At 42.4% G+C, this 20507-nt stretch overlaps 1 protein-coding gene across 5 annotated transcripts in view; it reads right to left on the bottom strand.

Annotated features, from left to right (window-relative positions):
- nfia (nuclear factor I/A) overlaps positions 1-20162 on the bottom strand; it is a 179966-nt gene extending 159804 nt beyond the window's left edge. For all 5 annotated transcript variants that reach the window (XM_056378689.1, XM_056378690.1, XM_056378694.1 and 2 more), the window contains exon 1: positions 19941-20162. In XM_056378689.1, the coding sequence (XP_056234664.1) occupies positions 19941-20036 (96 nt within the window). In that variant the 5' untranslated portion in view covers positions 20037-20162. The remainder of the gene's footprint in view (positions 1-19940) is intronic.
- Positions 20163-20507: the final 345 nt, after the last annotated feature.

The following is a 20507-nucleotide window of genomic DNA, read 5'->3' as shown; positions in this document are numbered from 1 at the left end:
CATCTGTAGCCGAGCCCGGCCCGTCCTGACCGCCATCAGGCAGCAGCAGCCTCCTCTGTGCCCTGACTGCCCTCCACGCTGCCCGGCTGGCAGGGAAGGCGGGGGGGGGGGGGGGGGGGGGGGGGGGGGACCTCCTGCTGCACAACGAGGGAGGGTGGGGGAGGACAGAGGAGGTAGAAACCCTAGAACGCTGATATTGGAAAATTCTGCAAAACCCCACATTATGTTCAGTAACGTTTTTTACTGGCCAAAGATATCTGTGCCTGACGCCACCATCAGGTGAAGGGACTCAAATGCTTTGTTACGCTTCAAGTTTGATATTTGCATCGAAAACACTTGGTTAAGGTGACGGAGAGATCATGTTTAGTGTAAAAAAAAAAAACAAGCTAATGTTAATGAGTTCAGCATGTTTGACACAAACAGCACAATGGAAGGAAACCCTCCATCACTGCCCCCCCCCCTGGCTGCATCCCCGTCCCCACAGCATCTCCCCTCAACAACCGTCTGTACGTGTCTTAGTCTCGATGTCACCAATCATACAAACTGCATTCATAACACAAAGTTGTTTGGAAAATGAAAAAAGAGAGCGTTCGAGAGAGAAGTCAATCCCTGTCTACTGTCACACTCCACACACTCCACACACACACACACACACACACACACGCACTGCGTTAAGTCGGTAAAACTGACAGATTGCAAGTTTCAGAAAGTTTTGACAGTGACAAAAAAATTGTTAAACTATCTCAAGGTCCAAAACTGGTCCAAAAAAAAGTTTGTTTAAGAACATTGAGGGGCCTCACAAGTTTGTGACAGGACATGAACTTCATGACGTGCTGTACGCCACTATTCAGCTGTCACCTGCACAGGTACGTGACTCGCCAACATCACAGTCATTTCTTCACCAACTGAGATACAGCCACTAAAATATCACAGACATGTTCCTGTGCATGCTTCAATATTTATTTCTTTTCTACTTTTGTTTAGTTTTTAACAGTGCACACTTTGCTTAACATTTCACATTATTCTGATGGTGACCTATAATATGTTGTAAACTGTGAGTCCACCTGTTGTCCCTGGTGGAATACAGCTAAGTACATTTACTCATGTTCTGTACTGAAGTACTTAAAACTGTACTGAAGTTTTCCATTTTATGTCTTTCTGTACGTCTGCTCTTCTATGTTCAGGTGACCAGACCCTCGCTGCTGTAGAAACAGGTTCAGTGTTTACTTTAGAGTGACAGCACCAGCGTACCTGTGTACAGGTTAGCAGGTCTGAACACAGCATCAACAGCCATGGGATTTTAAAGGAGCCCCCAGAGTTCACAGCAGAGTTTAACAAGTTACACAAAGTGTGAAAATACTGCGCATCAGAAGTGAAAAGTTAACGACCCCTTCTGACGGACCCCTGGTGGTCCTGGGACCCCATGTTGGACCCCTTGAGATTAAAGGAGTGGAGAGGACGTATTCCCCTGTGAGAAGGTGTTTCCTGTGTGAGAATGTGTGAGGGGAGGTGGAGCAGGCCGAGGTCTCCCACACTGCCCCTACCAGCTGTTCGTCCTCAGCCCCCCGGGGTGTTGGGACATTGGAGGGGGGAGGTGGAGGGGCGGGTGGGGGGGGTCAGCAGCTCCCCCTGTCGGAGGAGCTGGCAGAACACAGCGACAGGCTTGGCGGGGTCGGCAGGCGCCCCGGACCGGACAGCCGTAAGTAATGGGGTCCTGCACGCACACAGGCACGGCTCTGAATCAACTTAATTAGATAAGGGAGAGGATGTGTGTGTGTGTGTGTATGTGTGTGTGTGTGTGTGTGTGGGGGGGGGGGGGGGGGGGGGGGTCCTGGCCACGGGACAAACCTGGGAGTTTGTACACACGCTGATAAAGAGGTGATCACTCCACTTTACTGCTAATGAATGAGTCCTTGGAGGTGGATGCTGACAAACACTCCTTCACATGGAGGTTTTTTTGGACGCTGTTAAACGGCTCTCTGATGTCCAAACATATGGTGCCTCTGTGACACTGTTTCAGCAGCTTACTCCTCTAAAAATAATTTGATGCTAATTAATCTGTCTTCTTGTGGAGATTAAATGTGTAGCTGGGGTGTCTTCAATTAATAACTCCACGGATCACGCTCCTGGATTAGTTTCCTGTGCTTCTGAAACTTTACACTTTCTGTGGCAGTGTGCGAAGAGCCGCAGCTCAGTCTCTATTGAGCGACAAACAGCCTGAGAATCCCGCTTCTGTTTTATAAGCGATGTACAGGTGAGAAGAAAAACTTAAACATCTATTTGAGTTAATGAGTCAGTGTCTGTTACTGCTTCAGTGTATCGATGTATTTCACTGTTAAATAACAGTAATTAAGATACAAACGAAACAATGGTCGAACGTAACCAAGACAAATGAATAACTCACTGTTCAGCCAAATGTTGCTGAGCCAAACGCCTTTTCACCGGACATGTACTAACTGGCCTGATCCCAGCCCCCACTCCTGTGGAATCTCTTTTTTATTATTATTTATTTTATATTATAGTCTGTTTTTCTGGACTGGATGAGTCTTACAGAGGAGCGTTTAAGGTTCTTCTTGGAAACAACAGAAGAAAAAAAATCTCATATTTGAGACATAATGTGAGTTTTAATACCATTCATTTAGAAAGACTCTGATTTTACCTGAGAGACGGAGGCCTGGAGCAATCAACACATTACTGCTCTAAGAGACGAGGCTGACAGAATCAGTAACTTCTTTTAAATGACTTCTTAAAACTGATATTTATAGGCCTGCTTTTAAGTGATGTCGTCTTTTTATTGTCTCCACATCGTCCTGTTATTGGTTTTACTGCTTTTGACCATCATTGCTTTTGATTGTGTCTTGTTTTAAAGGTGCTATATAAATAAAGTCATTATAAAGTTATTTTTGTTTTCCTGCTTAAACTCAATTTAGTTTATATAGCCTTTGTATTAAAAAAATATATGTATTTGGTTCCTGACACAAGTTTCCACTTAGTTAAAAAAAAAGTGATTTCTCTGTCTTTGTATACGGAGTTTTACAGTTGCATTAATTAGTATTGGCCTTTAGGGGGCAGAGGAACCTTACAACAAGCTAATGGAAGAACAGTCATGACATATTATTATCTTATAAAGTCAAGCAACAGCCGCTCACTCCATGTGGAGTGCTGATCAGTCTCAGTCCACTGTTCCCTCTCTCTCCTTTAGCTCTGTGTTTGGTCTCCACCAGCTGCTCTTTAGCTGCTAAATGCTGCACCATGTTCACCAGCTGCTCTCTGACCGAGTCTGTCCGCCGCTCGCTGCCGAGCAGGTAGAGGACAGAGGCTTCTTACAGATGTTTCTCTGAGAACAGCTGGATGAGAGCGGAGAGAGTGAAGCAGATAAAACACTGAGCTGAAACTCAACGTGAAGCTCTGACAGGCGGAGAGGAGCTGCGGGTTCAGACGATGATTCACCACAGACTCCTGAACATTGTCATTTTACAGTGTTATTATAAGAATATTAATTATAGCTGCTTTAAATACTGTAGAAGAACCAAAATCAAAGTGGAATCTATTCTAAGTAAAAGTCCTGTGTTAGACAAATCTATGTAGGACTGAACCCTTCCGCGTCATTATCAACATTAAATTATTGATTAATGGAGCTTTAACTCTGTATCTGCAGCAGTTGGATGTGAAGGTGACATGTCTGCTCTGTGGTGCGGTTCACGGCACCACAGTGAGGCCATGTTCCCGCCAGGCGTCACACTGACCACGACACGAGGCCCGGGCTCTGCTCTCTAATCACACTGCTGATGATATGCAAACATCTGGCTGCCTCCATTAATCCCTGCTCCTCTCATCATAATGAACTAAGTAGCACTCTTGATGTTATTTCCTGGAGGCGTCGCTCCATTTGTTTAATTGTTTAATCACTCAGATTGATATTAAAGCATTAATAGGTTAAAAATGCCGCTCGCCACACCGTCATGGTTCAGCTGCTGTTGCAGGGGTGGGGGTGTGGTGGGGTGGGGTGGGGGGGGGGGGGGCATTTTCATGTGATTAAAGGGACATTTCACAGCGTTCCACAGCTGGTGCGATCAGTAGCTTTGATATGACATAATTAATTAGCACAAAGCCGTTAATGTTCGGTTGTGTCTGAGCAAACTGCACTCATGTATCTGAATGTACCTTTGTAATATTCACATGCTCACAGTGAACACACACACACACACACACACACACACACACACACACACACACACACACCTGTCACCCTATTCCTAACCAGCTGTGTGGCTCCTCAGACTGCAGTCTGAAGCGAGTCTGGAGGACTACCTGAAGTGGATTAACTCAGACCCCCATCAGCCAGTCCACTACCTGCTAACACTAATTGTTGAGTGTAAAAAAACACAATTATTATCATCATTAATTCTTTTGCCCAGAAACCAGTCAGATTTTGTACAAAGGTTAGATAACATCAATTGTAAAACTCTAAAAGGAAAAAGTCTCTGTGTACAAATATGTTGGGATACGGCTGGATGACTAATTATCCTTCCATTCTCACATTAACTCTGAAACCCTAACTATTTTTATTTTTGTTTTACGAAATGTTTTCCATTGGCAGCAAGAAGAAGTCTTCAGTTCACGTTTTAACTGTTTTGGATGATTGTGATTCTCTGTACACACAGGAGCCAGACTCATTAATACATGACAGGTTTGAACCGCTCCGTCATTCATCTGAGTTTTATTTTGAAGCACTCGTCACTGTCATTTCCTCAAGTTAACTGGACGTACTCCACCAGAAATATGGAGAAATCTTTTTATCTAAAGCCATGGTTGGTAAATCTTTGTTCTTTTTTCTAACATCCATCAGACCAGATCTTCATCCCTACATTCTGTTCAGACCTGGTTCAACTGTGTTTCTCACTCTGGGCTTGGAAACGTCACCTGGAAACAGACATTTAAACATCTCATTCACACTCTCTCTTCTTTCTGTTGTGTTTTATGTGATTGTATTTGTAAATTGATGATGTGTAACTTTATGTAACCGTGACACTTATGTTGCCTTTTTGATCAGATCTCATGGATCTCAAGAGACTTAATTAAAGGTTGAATAAAAGACATGAATAAAAAGGGTTAGTAATTATAGGCTGATACATGAGGGGAGTGAGTGAAAAATTCACCGCAGTGAACCTGAACAGTTTGATTAAGAACGATTCCATTATAGAAGCTGTAAACAGAAAGGTACAGTCTCGCTAATTCTCCCTTGTTGCTGTAATTTAGGGTCAAAATTTAGATTATACTTCCCATCATCATCTGAAGTTTGTCTCTTATATAATTATAACGACCATAACAACAACAGTGGGGATCAGCACAGCTGCCAGAATTAAGCTTTGACAGACTGCTTGGTGTTTTTGCTTGAAAAATGACTGTAACGATTATTTTGTTTTTAAAATTGTTCTTAATTTTATGTCAGTCAAGTTTTAAGTAATGGATGACGCATTTAATCTGTTTAGGTCACTCAAAATGAAAAACTGTTCAGTACAATTCTACTGCCAAATATTCTGCCTCCACCTTGGCTCGAGTGAATGAACGATTTTGAAGACCCCCTGATCTTTCCTGTAGTGCCGCCCTCAAGACAAAGCTCCAGCTCCACCACTAAGGCTCTGAGAATCAATAAGACATCAGGATGTTGCTGTAATAAACACTACAGCCTCTCAGGTTTTCCTTTGCTTAAAGACAAAGAGTTGTTTCCATAGATCGGGATGGTTTCCTCTCTGTAAAAGCACAACCGATCCAGAAACTACATTTAAACACACAGGTATAATACTGCTGCAACCTGTCTTTCAATTGACTTTTGGATTCTGGATTAATGATTTTCAAAAGTCTAAGGTTTTTAAACAAGCAGTCACAGAGGAGGAATTTTTCCAAGTAAAAGCCAAATCCTCTGAAAGCACGGCTGCTGAATCTCCTCGGCTGTTTCCAGGCCAGACTGCTGATGGCTGCGTGACAGAACAGGTGATATTTACGGAGAAAAAAAAAAAATGGCAAAAATCCATTTCTGCCAATCGAGCAAACAGCAAACACCCAGCGCTGCCTCCCTTTAACTGAAGACTGACACCTCTGCTGGCAGCCAAACACCGAGTGGCTGGAGACCAAGAACTGTGTGGCATGCAGAAAACGATCACTTCAACACACACACACAGACACACACACACACGCACACACACACACACACACACACACACACACACACAGCTCCCGAATACCAGATGGCGTTTCTGGATTCTGTTTCCTTTTTTTTCTTGTTACAATCACAAAAGAGCGAGTCTGTAAAACCACAGACACAAAAAAATCAACAACACACAGCGACACACTCTCCCTCTTATACACAGGAAATGGACTTAGTGTCTTAGACACACATATATGATCAGATACATTAACTAAAATATCATTATAATGTCATTTTGTTTGAGTGGTTTATATTGAAACTTATGACATCTCCAGAATTGACTCAGCCTGCTTCAGACCAAACCCTCTGTTGGACTCTCAGCTGGACTTGGCCCTGATTGGCTGAAATCAATCCAATCAGGCCAGTCTGCAGCATCTGAGCTGGAGCGCTTCCATGAAGCAGGTTCTCCGGTTTCTTTTGAACCAGAGAAGAAGTTTCTGTCAGAAAGTGGGACCAACGTTAGAGTCTGGGACCAGTTCCTGTTTGATGCTGCCAAAAACACACAACAGTGTTTGTACAGTATAGACAAAGTTTTCCACACTCAATATATTTGTCATTTTTGATTAGTTGCTATGCTTCAAGAGGGCAAATTGTACTTAATGTGAGCCTATCAGAGGGCAGAGTGGAGACGTGAGCCGACCCCGTCTATGACAAACTACATCTAGAAACAACTAACTTTCAGCAGTGCTTTTTAGGAAACATCAAGTTTTATATCAATGCAATGAAAACAGCTTAACATCACGACTCGTGCACCATTTAGACTTAAGCCCTGTATGTGTTGTGCCTGGGTGTAACATTTCCGTCTAGTATGGAGCAGGTGTAAGTTGGAAACTCAGAGTAGTATCCATGGTAACAATAACGGGAAAATATTGATCACATGACCAAGAAGAAAAATGATGGCAGCGTGTCTTGTTTACAGACTAAATAATGAAAGGGTATAAGGGGAGAAAGAGTCATCTGTGACCAGACAAATCCACTGGACGTCTGTTGATGATCTCTCCCCTCAACTAGAGCATCGCTGTCCCCCGCCCTGCAGGAGCTGAATGTGAAGTGCGTTGTTTAGCAACAATCATTGCTTCGCGTGTATTCACGTGGACACGTATGATTACACCAGGCGCAGCTACGGCGGCGGTCAGTCAGGCTTGGTGCACTTGGTGTAAATTCAAATCTCAAAGTCGAGCGTAGCCGAGACCGCCGTGAGAGTTGAGACCTACTTTTTTAAGCTGGAGCACTGTCACAGTCCTCTGTTCTGTACGTCCTCCATCCACCAGTGACTCAGCTGTGACTCTGCTGTTCAGAAATGCAGCACTTCCTTCATTCACAAACAAATGATCCAGACAGAGACAGTCCATGGAGCATCACAACACGAGCCACAAGTTCAACCCAGTTTGAGGTGAAAATGTATCATTTATACGCAGCATGTGAACAATTCAAATGTATTTAACATGCTATAACCCACATTTATGTAGCTGGATGTAGCTCACAAAGAAAAACTCACAACTTTACTGAGTCCACGTTGAGGAAGGAGCCATTGAAACACTATGTGATGTGTTTAAAGTCAAACGGTGGTGTTTCTAACAGAGCACACCCAGAGACACAGAGGGAGCATATGTAGAAACCAGCAGCCTCCAAGGTTGTTTGATACTGAGCCTCAACTGGCAAAGAGCCACAGCTCAAAGCAGAGAGAAACAATGCTCACTTTGTTTAACAGAGATCCTTTAGGTTCAGAGAGGGAGGGATTTTGGGGGAGGGGCTGCATTGAGTATACAGCAATTCTGTCCATACACCTGTCCACTACACGCACACAACCACAATGATCACATTGAAGCACAAGGCTGGTTATACTCTATATACCATGAACACACACACTGTAATTTATTTAGACACACTATGTGGATCAATCTGCCACTGGAAATAGTCCCCAACAAATGCTCTATTTATTTCCTCCTCTACGTTTGATAGAAACGACAGTGAGAAGCTGTTTGAAGAAATTACTGAGCCTTTCTTAAAGTGAAACTTCTGTGAAGCGGGGACCAATGAGCTCAGAGCTGACAGCCGCAGACAGGAAGTGTTGAGAGATGGACCTAGACTAGAATAGTTTGGGGGTGGGAGAGGATCTATCAGGGATATTATTATCATCATCATCATCATCATCATCATCATCATCATCATCATCATCTTCATCACCATCATCTTTGTCATCATTGTCCCATTGTTTCTCCTCCCAGCAGGACATCCACCGCACACTACCAAACAACAACCAACCGGCCTAAAGAATAAGCAGCTGTCTTGGCTGGTAGCCATGTTTCTCCAGGGAGGAACAGACATGGAGCAGGAGGTAGAGGAGGAGGAGGAGGAGGAGGACAAAAAGGGGGTGATGAAGAGAAGGAAAAGAATGAGGAGGTAGAGGGTAAGCAGAGAGCTGGAGCTGGATGAGGAGAATGACAAAATGAGGACAGGTGGAGGAGGAGGAAAGAGCACAAGTAGACAAAGAAGCAGGAGCAGGAGGAAGAGGAAGATAAAAGTCAGGAGGGAAAAGGACGAAGGAGGAATGACGGTAGAAATGGAGAAATGCCGCTCCTCGCAGAGCTGAGCTCAGGAAAGATCCTTCCTCTAACTTAAACCTGCAATAACAGATTTACAGCAGAACACTGACATCATCACCTTTTACAATATGTTGAACAATGATTGCTCACTGAGGACGTGTCCCCTGGAGGAGTTCACGTTCTCCAGCTGAAATAAACTCACACACACTGAGTGTTTTATAGGCTGATTCCAATATTTATAAACTGAACGGATCAGTCAAAAAAAAAAAAGGTTTGAGCATTTAACCACTAGAGATGTCCTGGCAGAGTGGAAGCAGCATTTAGACCTTTAAATACAATTGCCGAAAAATGTAAACAAGCAGTAACATCATGAAAACCTCAAATAAATAATACATATAATTAAAACACTATTATTGATGCCTGGTCAGATTTTTCTGAGGGGGGAGAGTATTTTTAAAATCCTGTCAGCTGCTCTGGTTTCTCTTTCATCAGTGAAATCTTATTATTCATTAACTCCAGTTTATACATGTTCATATTCAAGATTCAAGCACAATGATTTAAAAAAAAAATCATGAATATAAATATTTATGGGCTGTACAAAGTTTGTGTCAGTCTTTATACGCTGCAGCTGGAGTGGAGTGACTGACACAGATTTTCTGCTCCAGCTCACTGACTTCAAAATGAAACAAACCGGTGACTGTGGTTAGATGTTGTCTTTCAGTTTTAATTTGAGTGAGTTCAGTTTGTAAATCAGTCCCAGTTCTGCTTTGAAATCTGTCACAAACAGCAATCAGCAGAATTCAGCTTCGGTCCTGCTCCTCATTGGCCGTCTGGACTGACTCCAGACCAGTTTGTCTGTTTTCTTACATAAAGATCCCCCAGCTCTTCGAAGCTGCAGCCAAACACCCCAACAGGAATAAAAACACCTGCTGCAGCTGAACAGATCCTCACCTGCTCGCTGCTTCACTCAGGTTTACTCTAGAGTCACATTTACTAACCGCCGGGCACTTTAAAGGAGGAAGAGTCCGATTAGTTCATGCATGTCAGTTTAATTTGATAGAGATAAATTCAGGGTGTGTTTAGCCTAGCTTAGCACAAAGACTAGAAGCAGGGGGAAACTGTTAGCCTAGCTCAATCAAAAGAGAAAGAATCCACCTTCAACAACTCATAAGCTGATTTACATCTTGTTGCTTTATAAGCTAGTCAGCAGTAAAGATCATACGACAATCTTTTCGAGTAGAATCGCAATCCACGATCTGCACCCTGTTTCCTCTCTGGTTTTATTCTGAAAGTCCTGACAGGAAGTCGTGATTGATATCTTTCTGATGTTTCTTTCGGATGTTTGTCAGCTCGCTGCGAGTCTTCTGTTTACAGATCACCATCGGTTCACCCAGCCCTACTCAGCAGTTTTAGAAACGGCACAGAGCTCAAATCTGACGACAACAGCTACAACAATAACTGCTGCTTAAACCTCAGGGTCGTGCTCCACGCCAACAAAGAAGAAGGTTTTATGTATTTTATCATCTAAAATGTAAAATATCAGACAATCCTCACAGTCACAGAGACAAACCCACAATACAAAATTCACTTTAGTTGTACTTTTCCTCTTTCCTTGTTCCTGTTCACTGTGACATTTACTCAGCAGCAGTTGCGCAGTTTCCATCAGACGCAGCTTTGAAACATCCATCACATCCAGTTTCATACAATTATCATCAAAGTCAAAGGTGAACAAACCTGTCATGGCTTAGGTAACTGTCCGGTGCATGCAGTGTATTTTTGTTCTGGGTCTGTTTTCAGTGGTCTGGTCCAGGATAAGATGTTTTAGACAATGTCCCACACAAAACCACCTCCATAGAGAAATAGTTATCCAGTTTTGTGTTTAAGAACCTGATTGGTCTGGACAGAGCTCTGACCTCAACCCATCCAACAGCTCTGGGATGGACTTGAACACAAACTGTGAGCCAGACCTGATCACCAGCACCAGTACTGGACCTCACTGACGCTCCTGTGTCTGAGCGGGAGTAAACCTCTGCAGCAGGTTCAACATGTGCTGGAAAGACTGAAACCAGGAGAGTGGAGGCTGTTAGAGCAGCAGGTTAATGACTTGATCTGCCATCATAAATGTTCAGTGGTCAAAATATACCTTTGGACATCCAGTTTATCTTGCAGTGCAGTGACTTTACTGACTGAAACACAGAAAAGACAGAGTGTTCCTTTAAGGCTGAGGCAGTGCTGGTGCTCAGCTCTCTCTCGGGTCGGCCGGGTTTCCCAGCAGCCGCCTCGGGCTCAGCTTTCCTTCACTAAGACCAGCAGCACAGCAGCGGATATTACAGCCCCAAGCCTCCGCTCACTTAATGGACGAGAGGAAAAAAAGCAGAGGAAAGAGAAGCTAAAGAGCCGACCGCTCTGTTCGGCATTAGAGGGAGAATCACAGTTCACAGCACCTGGTCAGCTCGTCCTGCTGATACCAGCACAGGAGAGCAACCAGCACTCAGAGGTCTGACATGTCAACTCTTTTTAGCCACAAACATCTACACCAGTCCGTTCAGTCCAATCCTGAAACCTCAGCAGGCACCAAAGATTTAAAAGGAACGTGAAATCTACTGGACAACACCAGAGAGAGTTTAGTTCTTATCATTTTATGTTGTTGCCTATTTACGTATTAACACAATAACTGTTAAATAAAAACACAACTGACCGAGGAAACAAAGGAAAGACAAAAGAAAAGAGAAAGACGAAGGGAAAGGGAAGATATAAGGAATGAAATGAAAAAAGGAAAATATGAAATACAAAGAAAAATAAAGGGAAAGGAAAGATGAAAGAAAAAGAGGAAAAAATGGAAGACAGAGAGAGAAAAGGAAAGGAGAGAAAGGTCAAAGAACATAAGGATAGAAAGGGAAGATTAAAAAAAGAGGAAGGGGAAGTACATAGAAAAAAGGAAATATGATACTACATAAGAAATATGTTAACATAAGACAGGAAAAATAAAGGAAATATAAAAGGAAAAGGGCAAAGGAAAAAGAAAGATAAAAGGAAAGTACAAATAAAAGGAAAGAAAACCAAAGACAAGTAAAAGACGTTAAACGAAAGGAAAGACAAAAATGAAAGGAACCATAGAGGGAAAAGAAAGATAGAACGGAAACAAATCATAAAGTGGAAAAAAGGGACCAATGGATAAGATCAAATGAAAGAGAGAGGGAAAGGATGAAAGGAAAGGAAAAGACAAAAGGAGAGGAAAGGAAAGGAGCAAGGGAAAGAGAGATGAAGAGAAATGAAAGAAAGGAGAGAAGGAAAGGAAAGGTAAAAAGGTGGGAGAGGGTTGAGTCATGTCCGTTGGTCGGTGACAGCCTGAGACACACCGGGAGCTCGAGGACTCAATGTGTCCTCACACTTTCCACACCACAGGATGACCGCAGGGAGGACGAGACACTGCCAGGACGAATGGAGAGAGAGAGGGAGAGAGAGAGAGAGAGAGAGAGGGAGAGAGAGGTGGGAGAGCGAGCATGCCGTGTTCAGGAAGTTCAAGCAGACAATTCTAATCCCCCAATTTCCTCCTCTCTAATCATCTCTACTCCGCTCATGGCCGTCTCCAAATTGGAAACATCTTCTGCACAATATGACACTCCCTCTGCAACACACACACACACACACACACACACACACACACACACACGCACACGCACACACACGCACACACACACACACACAGGAACGTGGTCGTAACCTTCCTGTGTCGACTCAGTGTGGACTCGGTGCTGAAAAGGTAAAATTAGTGTGAAAACGTGACTCACTTCCATCAGCTGACTGATCAAACTATGAATAACAGCAAGGTCACGTCTTTTTGTTAAAGGAACAGTAGGACATTTGGAAGAAACTTTCTTCTTCTCTGCCTTACTAAGAGAGTCCGATAAGATGGACGTCAGTTTTATTTGTTTTTATTTTCTTTACCGAGTCATCTGATCATTACTTTTTAATGAATCTTTTGGAATTTAAAGTGTCATTAAATAATGAAACATGTCCATATAAGGATTAAGGTCATGTCTTCAAACGTCTTGTTTGGTACGTCCAACAGTCCAAACAAAGATATTATAACATTTATCAAAACACACAACAGAGAAAAGCAGCAAATCCTCACTCACTCAATCAATTATCAAATAGTCGACTAATCGATCAATTTACTGATCGTTGCAGCTCTGATCGGTTTAATCCGTGTGCATCCGGTACAGAGATACATGTAGGATTTTAGCGTAGCTTAGCACAAACAGTCCTATTGATTTACATGTTGGTCCTGGCTTATTGAACAGGTGCAGAAACAGATCGGTTAAAAAGGGTTTTTTATTGAGCTTTTAGCAGCTCCGGTCAGACCTGGACCTGGACTCGGTCCTCACTCCTCTGTCAGCTGAACCCAGCTGACTGCAGGATGGACCGTCTTCCTTTAAATACAGTAGGACACCAGCTGAAGCGGATCCAGAGGGAACATGAAACCCTGCAGCTGAATGTGTCGTTGAAATGAGGAGATTCAAACTCTGCTGATAAATGTTCCAACCTGCAGCCTCTCACACAAGTTCGTGTTTGTCTTCCAGGTCTGATAGTTTGGTTCAGGATCACAGTCTTTGGTTCCTGGCTGCATCAGTCCCAGATGATCCAACAGTCATGTTTTCTGGGAGTTTGTTCCAGATATGTGCTGCGTAAAAACTGGATGCTGCTTCTCTTTGTTTTTACTCTGTCCCAGATCATCCAACATGAGGTGTGCTGCAGCTGTTGTTTCAAACCAGGGCTCACGACTTTTCTGTTGCCTCCTCATTTTATCACAACCTGAGACTGTTATTCATGTGGTATCTTGCACTGGATTTCTTATTCTGCTGTTTAATCTATTTTGTTCTAATTTATATTCATTTTTATCTTCTGATTTACTTTGTTTTAGTGTTTTCTACTCCTGTTCCTGAGTCGTCTTGTTCCACCTCGTCTTTCTTTTATATTTCCGCTTCATGTCTCTTATATTGTAAATAAAACCTCGGATGCTTTACAAATAAATCAGATTTTCTAAGTTAATTCTGACTTTTTAGTTTGATTCGATGATCCAAGTATTTGGATGCGGAAGGGAAGTCACAACAATTAATTTACTAATTGTGCTTCCTTGTTTTTCTGTAGATATTTATGTACATATATTTTTACGAATGGATACGTATCAGTACACTTTAGGATCTGGGTGATATGATGATACAGTAGATACCATCACATGATATATGATCCTCATCTGTCAGAACATTTGCTTTAGTATCTAAACAGTGGTAACTTTCCCTTTTACATGTTTGGGTGTATTACAGCAGTGGTTCTATTTTTCTGCCAAAAAATTCCCGCTCCCCCATCCCTTGTGAATTGTTTATTCAATCATTAATGAAACTGGAGAAACTAACAGTACAAGTTAAAAAAAAATCGTGCTTCTCATAAATCTTGGCGTTAGTGGTTGAAGTGTCTTGAACACAGCTCAGGATGTGAAGGGTTACAGGTTTAACACTCATTTATAAGACATCACGTCGCTCTTCATTTCACCGCGCTGAGGTCTGTAAGGACCAGGTTTGGTGAAACCGTTTCCTCTGTGTACGGTGAAAATCAAACGCTCTTTAACTATGTGAATTATCTCTGTGTCAATGAAGCAGCTGTGGACAAACCTTGTTGTGAATGGGCTTTTTATTTTTTTTTTTAACCCTGTTGTCAGACTTTCAGGTAAAACTTCACCCTCTGACTTCCTCTTCCATGTACCTCCACTGTCTATCTCCTCGGATGATTTCTGCCCCGCTGTGCTCCTCTCAGTTTTTCCTCCACCGGCCTCATTAAAGCTGCTTTTTAAACTGTCAGACTCGTGGAGCGGTCCGACCCTCCTCCAAGAGTCTGGCTAATGAACTGGACCTCACACAGACCACAAACACGGAGCCGGGCCGACGTCGGTCCGCTACGACTCACTGATCCACAGATCTGAGTGTCACCTCTGCTCAGCCTACAAACCTGAACACACATCTGAGAGGGGATGATGGGATGGGGGGGGGGGGTTTACTACCACTACCAAAATACCAAAAACCCAACATGTGCATCCACACCTTCGGTTTTTGAAGCTGTAACCAACATCGTTTTTTTATTTGTTTTTCCAAACTGATTAAATGAATATAAATCACATATAAAACGACAAATAGATTAATCAGCTGACATTTTTTTCAATCTTAATGTTTTAGTTGTCGGTTTATTTACTTTTCCTGACTTTTATTTAGCTCTTCAAAATAAAAGGAACACCTGGACTGGACCTAAACCAACCCTGCATCCAATCCTTTCTTAATTCCAACTTTAAACATTCACCTTGCAACAAATCCTCCAGGCTGTGACGTCTCACAGTTTCAAACATGATGGCTGACGTAGGGGACGTAGATGTCTGGTTAAATTAGAGCAACTAAAACTAGTCGGTTAATGTCATAAAAAAGCCCTGAACTCGCACCTGTAATGTCTGAGTAATACAACAACAGTCAGAATTCACATCACCTCAAGTATGTCAACAAACAGCCAAGTTTACTGTCCAAAAACTGACGAGCTCACACACACACACTCTTCTTCTCCTCCACAGATAAAATGTTAACTGCGACCACACAGAGCAGCAATGACTAAAATTAATCTGCAACTATTTTAATAACTCAATAATCAATGAAGTCCTTTTTCTTTAAAAGGCAACAATGCCAAATGCGTATATATGTATGTATGTGTATATATATATATATATATATATATATATATATATATATATATATATCACAGTGAACTGAAAATCTTTGGCTTTTGAACTGTTTGTGAAAGACGTCACTATGGGCTGTGGAAATTCTAAAACCTTTTTTTGGTCTACTTCTGTCATCTTATAGACTAACTGATTTAAATGAGAAAATAATCTGCAAATTAATTTCAACTGTTTCACATACAGACCAGATCAAACTGTTTCCTTCCTCCAGTGTATTCTGTGTTTTCTGCCCCAGATATTTCAGACTGACAGTGTGAGACGATGAAAAAACAGATGAGAGAGAAACTGTTTTTCTAACTGAATCTTTCCAGTTTAAACCTTTTAGTCAATAAAGCAACAACTTTACATAGTGCTCATTCTTGGTGTTTAGTGCTTCTTATTCTCTAGTATGTGTCTGTCTGTCTTTAGTTGTAACAGGGTTTGGGCCATTTGTGGTTCATAAGGGACAAATATATTTGCGTTAACAAGCTCCTGTATTTTCTAAAGTCTAAGTCTGCAGATCTGAGTCACTGAGGGATAGAAAATATCAAAAAATATACGTCTTGTTTTTGGCTTTTTGAAAATATATACTGTATACTTTTACATTACTACAACTTAAAGCTGACTATGAGACTGTTTTAAAGTCTGAGGTAATTATGTTTAATTTTAACATGCAAGGACTAAAGTCACACACACACACACACACACTGGACAAATATTCATATGGAAAGAGGGAATGTGTGTGCGTTTGTTGGGGGTGGGGGGTGGGGGGTGGAGGTTTGCTCACTGATAAATGGATTATGGGGCCGTCACTTGTAGTCCCACAAAAATCCTGTTAACCCCTGTGGTGGATGAATACAAGCTACGTACGAACGAAGACACACACACACACACACACACACACACACACACACACACACACACACACACACACACACACACACACACACACACACACACACACACACACCACACACACACACACACACACACACAACACACACACACACACACACACACACACACACACACACACACACACACACAGCAGGGTTCATTCTTTGATCAGAAACCTCTCTCCTCTCAGACGAGGACGCTTTAAATTACATGACGACTTTTTTATCATTTAAACTTCTTTATGTTTTTTTTATTTTATCATTAAAAAATATATTAAACAAATCTAATTTTATCAGGTTTACTAATCTCTTGTCAGAACGTCAGCTGAGCTCACACATCATTGTTCTACATGTGAAACATTTATTTTCTCCTCACTGTGTTTAAGTCTCTAACTTCACACTGTGGCATTAAATGTTGAATTAATAAGATCTGATTACACTAGATTGTGTTTACTGGAGCTCTGCTGCAGACAAGTGTGCAAATTGGTTTCACAGTCATTTGCTGTAAGCCTGAAAATTCAGGCACTACATATACAAACAGGCAACGACTCAGCTGAGATTACACTGTGTTTCCATTTAATGGGACTGAACTGGACGAGCAGCGAAGCAGAGACGCAGGAAAACGTAGAAGGTCAGATGTAAATGTTACGATTTGTTGACGGACGACGAATCGTTCAAAATAAAAACTGGCTGAATAAAATTCATGAAGAAGAAATTCATGAGGAAGCAGCGGAAATTAAAACACAGTTATTTTAATGTGAATCACCTCTGTGCAATAAATCTCCATTAATGCTCGGTTTTATATTTTTTTATATTTTGGATTCTTGTTCGTAGCTCAAAAATATTTTCAATGATATTTAAAAAATAAAAATAAAATAAAGAATAAAATAAAATAATAGAAAAATAATCCATATTATATTTATATTAAAATAAATTTTTTATGGCTATTTATATAAAAGAGCCTGTAATTTTAAAATTCTTTTGACTTTAATTTGACAGCATTAACATTAATATTAATCCATAAACTAATCAAATTAACAAATAGCAGCTTAAATATAAACGACATAAAAACTAAAATGTATTCTAACATTAAAATTAAAAAATGATCCGTTTCCCTAAAATGACCCGACAGAAATCTGAAATTTGAAATGTTAAGCAGATAATCCTCCGTCTGCTTTCAGACAGTTGAACCTTTTCAGCCGCTTCACGCTCCGACACTGAAGCCCGGACGGATTTAAGTCCCACTAATTACCCTGCTATCAGCATCACTGATGTCTCATTACCAAAACACACATTTGTCATTAGGTTTGTGTTAATTAATAAATGTTTACATATATTAGAAATTAAGAAATGTTCCTTTCTTTTTATTGTATAGATCCCTATTGATTACTGATGTCTACAGACCATAGACAATATACATGGAAATTAAATCCAGCAGAAAATTAAACAATTAATTAATTAAACAATAATTCCAAAGGAAAAGAAGATTTTAGTTTTTAGACGTGGACTTTACTGTGTAATATTACATCTGATTGTATTATGCATATTGGATGAATTTCTGGTCCAGCAGTACAACAGTGTCATTGTATTTCATTAATAAAGCCCATAATAATACTCCACACATGAAGCTTTAAAAATGAGATTGTGCAGCTGAAAGTAAAAACAGGACTTTTGAGTTGAAATGTGACAAATTAAATCATCACTGTAACAGCTTTGTTTGATTTACGTTCTCTTTGAGACATTTAGTAACAGACACACAACAATCTAAAGTCAACAACAACAACAACAGTCAGCACACAACAATTCAGAGGAAAGAGACACTGCCAATAATAACGACTTCAACTGTAAGTAAATGTGGCTCAAAGTCATTAAAACAAAAAGACGTATCACGGTGAATTAAAGTGAACCAACACACAACACAAATGTCAACAAGAATAGAGTTTTCAGCGTCAGACCACAAATATTATCAGAGAGTAAATAACTGATAAAACTGAGATGGTTCAGCATCAGCTGTGAAACACACCGTCACTTTAATAAAAGAATAAAATCACTTTTTCAAAATAAAACTCTGCTCCAGCCGAGCCAGCCCGGCACATCCAGATCCCTGCACCAACGAACATACACACACACACACCCGGCAACAAAACTCTCCCACCCACCAACCGAGTATCCACACACACACACACACGCACACACACACTTCCTCTCCTCAGACCCTGAGCAGACAACCACGGCGGCCGGCAGAGTAAAAAGCCTCCCATCAACATCCATGAGCTGCCCGCCACCGTCCTGCTGCTGCTGCTGGTGAAAGTGTGTGTGTGTGTGTGTGTGTGTGTGTGTGTGTGTGTGTGTGTGTGTGTAAAGCCCTGGAGGGGGGGGGGGGGGTTTGGTTTGACCGAGAGGAATTCACAAAGTTCACGGTCCTGTTACGGAGAGGATAAAGCCGCCTTTGTCTCTTTGGCAACCCAACTGTTTTTATTCAGGCAGGAGGAGAAGAACCTGCAGCTCCACAGCTCCACGTCCCTCCACCTCCGCTGACCACAGCGTCAGTCCAGCCTCAGCTGATGGAGCTCATAGTGTTAAATGTAACGGTGACAGCAATAATGAGCTGTCCTCTAATGAACTCTCAGCGCTGGGAGCTCTTTCATCTCTCTGGCTCATTTGGAGGAGCTGGTCACAATAGACTATTGTGAGCCACCGAAAGTCCCCCCCGCCCCACCACCCCACCCCACCCGACCCCCTCCTCGTCTCTCAGTGGAGTCACCAAACTCCCCTTAACGTCTGTCTGTTTCGGACTTCAACCCCCCCCCCCCCCCCCCCCCCCCCCTCCACATCCTCACAGCCACCACAGCAGTGACGAGGGTGTCAGAGGTCGGCTGGCCTCGCTGACCACGACAAGCTGCTTAATGTGGCCCGGCGCTGCAGCCGGAGCCCTGGCTTGTCCCGGGACACCGCCGCTGAGATGGGTGTGAGTCTGAGGGAGGGGGGGGGGTATTTGTTCCCTGGTGCAATGTAATTGCCATAACAGCGGCAGTGATGTGTCAGAGCTCAGGAGCCAAGCGCGATGTTCAGTTTTGGTATTTCTCTGGAAGCGCACAGAAACAAAGCACAACTTTTTGTGTTTTCGCACAAGTTCCTGTTAATTAGACGGAACAAGAGAAAGACAGAGCAGAGGATGACAAGAGGAGGCTCAGCGTCACGACAGCAGAAGGAAGAACAAACCCCCGGCCGTGGCTGCAGACCTGAGCTGGCACACGTCCGCTAACGGGACACCACGGAGACGAGAGAGGGGGAGACGGGATGGTGTCAGATAAAAACAACAGAGTCCGAGCAGGTCACAAATCCAAGAGCGTTTTGGAAATAAAACACAAAGCTGCTGCTGAGTGGGTCTGTGTTTCTAAAAGCTCCAACACAAGAAGAAGAAGTAGGAGGAGGAGGGATTGTTGTTCTTTTGGTTGAAGAAAAAGGGAGGAAACAGAAGAAAGAGAAAAGAAAGAAAAAAAAAAAAGAATGGGGCGGTTGTGCCAACTTACCATCCACCAGGTCCTGGCTGAGATGTCGTAGCAGAGCTGCCATTTGATGGAGCCTTCCGAGGTTTTCCCTGCCATTACGCTGTCAGCAAGCTTCATCTGATGCGAGTGCGCTCACCGGAGATAAGACACCTAATTGAGAAAACATTTGCACTGGCATGTTGGGCAACATGTAGCCCGCTCCATACCATATGGAATCATGGGTAAAAAAAAAAAAAAAAAAAAAAAAAACCTCCTTGACAATGAACCAATCTCATGCAGACCCCGTGGCAAGGTGAGCGGCAGTCATCTGCTCAGAGAAAAAAAACACACACCCCCTCTCACACACACACACACACACACACACACTGACACAGAGGCTCAAACACCCACACACACACACACAGCCGAGCAGAATGATGAGCCTTTTTTCCGCATCGCCGAGCGCCTCGGGTCGCTTCTCCCTTTTCTTTTTTTTTTCTCCTCGGGTTTAATTAGGGCTTGTTCTTCATTATCACCATCATCATCATCACCAGGAGCAGAAGAAGAAGAAGCGGCAGCCCAGGCTAAACTGAACTGAACTGACTCCAA

This window comes from Seriola aureovittata, chromosome 6, assembly GCF_021018895.1.
Source record: "Seriola aureovittata isolate HTS-2021-v1 ecotype China chromosome 6, ASM2101889v1, whole genome shotgun sequence".
NCBI lineage: Eukaryota > Metazoa > Chordata > Actinopteri > Carangiformes > Carangidae > Seriola > Seriola aureovittata.
This window is presented reverse-complemented; position numbering and strand designations above follow the sequence as displayed.